This window comes from Papaver somniferum, chromosome 9, assembly GCF_003573695.1.
Source record: "Papaver somniferum cultivar HN1 chromosome 9, ASM357369v1, whole genome shotgun sequence".
Classification (NCBI taxonomy): Eukaryota; Viridiplantae; Streptophyta; class Magnoliopsida; order Ranunculales; family Papaveraceae; genus Papaver; species Papaver somniferum.
In genome coordinates, this window is record NC_039366.1 from 91,873,595 (window position 1) to 91,876,672 (window position 3,078).

The window sequence follows — 3,078 nt, forward strand, 5'->3', positions numbered from 1 at the left end:
ACAGAGGCCAAGCTCAGGGAGTTAGAAGCAAAGATAAAGAACTTATCAGGAAACGGCGAGGAGGATAAGTTAGCCGAGGTCATAAGCGAGGCCGAGAAAGCCCCCTTCACCCAAAGGCCTGAGAAAACGGTGTTCCCACCCAAGTGTACACTCCCTTCATTTCCTTCTAGATTTGATGGGACGGGCGATGCGGTTGAACACATAAAAATGTATACTATGTCGCTAATTCAATGGAAGAACAATGAGGTGGTAATGTGTAAGTTCTTCCCAGCAAGCCTAGAGGGCGAGGCAAGAAACTGGTTTTACGCGCTTTCACCGGGGTCGATCGACAGTTATGAGGATCTAATTAAGGCCTTCATAGAAACTTACATGCATAACAGCAGACCTCGGCCCAGAGTCAATAGATTGTTCACTCTGGCTTGGAGGTTCAAGGAACCCCTCAGAGCATTGAGTGATCGATGGAGAAAACTTTGCACGGAGATTGGGAAAGTACCAGTCGATCAACAGATCTTTGGATTCAAAAATGCGTTGGGAAGGTCGGACCCCATCTGGGTAGCCATGTTTACTGAAAAACCGCAAACACTGAAAGAAATACGGAAAATGCAAGAACACTACATCGCACTGGAATAGATTCAAGAGGGAGCGAGGGGTAGGGGAGTACAAGAGGCTAGTGCAACGACTAGGGCAACCCCAGGCGACACTCTCAGGCGTCCCGAGAAGAGACCAGACCCACCACCACAAGGAAACGGGAAGAAGGAGTGGATAGCAAAAGGGGAAAAGCCGAGACACGAGCCGAGATCCTACACCCCATTGAACGCATCATTGGAAGAAATTTTCAAGGAAGTCGAGAAGAGGAACGACATCATCTACCCAGCATCAAGGGGGTACAGTTCGAAGAAACCAAGGACCACCCCGAGTACTGCCACTACCATCAGTACATAGGTCACTCCACCAATAATTGTCAAGAGGTGAAAGACATCGTGCAACATCTTATCCGAGACGGATACCTGAGGCAGTTCGTCCGACAAGCACCACAGGCGAACACCACACCCGATGCACTTGTTCACCAGGTTAGGATCGGCATATCAACTCAGTTTGTGAACACCATCTCGCACTCAGCCACACAGGAGTACAATCTAAGTCCAGGAATCACTTCTAGAATCCAGAAGAGGGACCATAATGGTAAAGAAATCTTCAGTGTAGCCAAGACCCTGCCAATGGAAGCTTGGATGATGCAGCCCATTTCCTTCTCGGCCAAGGATGTACCGATGAACGGTCAAGCCCATAGCGACCCCTTGGTCATTACCTTGCTAATTGAAGAATGGGGAGTGATAAGAATACTGGTAGACAGTGGGAGTTCAGTCGAGGTGCTTTTCTACGACACCTTCAAGAGAATGGAATTGTCAGATGGCATTCTCGTCCCCTCAACATATCGAATTTACGGCTTCAATGGGACCGTGACCATCCCAAAGGGCGAAGTAACTCTGAGAGTATCGGATGGGTGCGGTTATTTGGATACTCTAACTACATTCTGTGTAGTCGATGTCGCCTCACCCTACGAAGCTATTATCGGGAGACCTTGGATCGCCGGTATTAAAGGGGTGGCATCGGCCTACCATCAAAGGCTGAGATTTTCAACGTATAAAGGTATAGCAGAGGTCGTCGGCGATTCACAGGCGGCCAGGCAATGTATGCTAGTCGATATTCAGATAAATGAGGAACGACGAGCACATCATCGAAAGGAGAAAAACAAGGCCAAAGAAGCCAGGGCGGCAGAAGAACTGTAAAAGGTTATCTCCCAGGCGGTCATGGCGTACGAAGCAAAGGAGCAAGAACCCTTATAGCAATTACAGGAATCGGCACCGGTAAGGGAGCCAAAACCCAACTTCTCGGTCGTAGAGCCCACCCGAGAGATCAATTTGGGAACGGAAGAAGAGCCGAGGATAGTAAGGATCGGGTCGTTGTTATCGGATGAACAGGTGAATCGGCTCACAATGGTCCTGCGGGAGAATATGGATGCTTTCGCATGGAACATGCACGATATGGAGGGCATAGACCCGACAATATGATGTCATCATTTAAAGATCGATCCAAGTTTCAAACTTGTCCGACAAAAGATGAGGCGAATTGCACCAGATTGCAGACGGCAGTCGAGAAAGAATTAAAGAAACTGCATGAAGCAGGAATAATCCGAAAATCTCAGTACCCACGGTGGATATCTAACATGGTCGTGGTACCAAAGAAGAATGGAGGAGTTAGAATATGTATTGACTTCAGCGACCTAAACAAAGCTTGCCCGAAGGACAGCTTTCGTCTCCCAAGCATCGATCAGCTGGTACAATCGATAGTAGGATACGAGGCGATAACCTTAATGGATGGGTACTCGGGGTAAAACCATATACCATTGGACCCCGAGGATCAAGAACATACCTCTTTCTTCTCACCAAGGGGCCTATATTGTTACACCAAGATGTCGTTTGGATTGAAGAATGCGGGTGCCACATACCAAAGGCTGGTAGGGGACATGTTCGAGGACAAGATCCATAACACCATCGAAGTCTATGTCGATGACATGCTGGTAAAAAGTCTCCTAGCCAAGAACCACATCTGAGACCTTCAGGAGATCTTCCAGACGATGAGGGAGTACAAGATGAAGGTTAACCCTACTAAGTGTGATTTTTGGGTAACCTCGGGAAAATTCTTGGGATACATCATCACACCCCAAGGGGATAGAAGCGGATCCCGATGTAGATGGGGAAAAACGATTTGCTGGTTTTTAAGGAATTGAGGAGATGACCCTACGGAGGAGACTCCTCGAACCGAGTGAAATGTTAAACCTCACACAGATGCACCGCTGCAAAGGGGGTGCTTTAGATTCGAGAGATCAATCTGTAGTACTCCGGCCTAAATCAAGACAATGACCGTTCCAGAGTAAATTCGGTCACAAGAGAGGATGGGTTGATCTGTAGGAGGGAAGCTGAGAAATGTGTGGAATCAATGGTAATCAAAGATTGTGGGTGTGTGAATTCTGAATATGATAAGCTCTGAATGATTGAAATCGTTTAATTGAGAGCAGCT

At 47.6% G+C, this 3,078-nt stretch overlaps 1 protein-coding gene across 1 annotated transcript; it reads left to right on the plus strand.

Moving 5' to 3' along the window:
• The first annotated feature begins 1,217 nt into the window (after window positions 1-1,217).
• Window positions 1,218-1,787, plus strand: LOC113312269. The gene has a single exon (XM_026561030.1). The coding sequence runs from the start codon at window positions 1,218-1,220 to the stop codon at window positions 1,785-1,787; it is 570 nt and encodes a 189-aa protein (XP_026416815.1).
• Window positions 1,788-3,078: the final 1,291 nt, after the last annotated feature.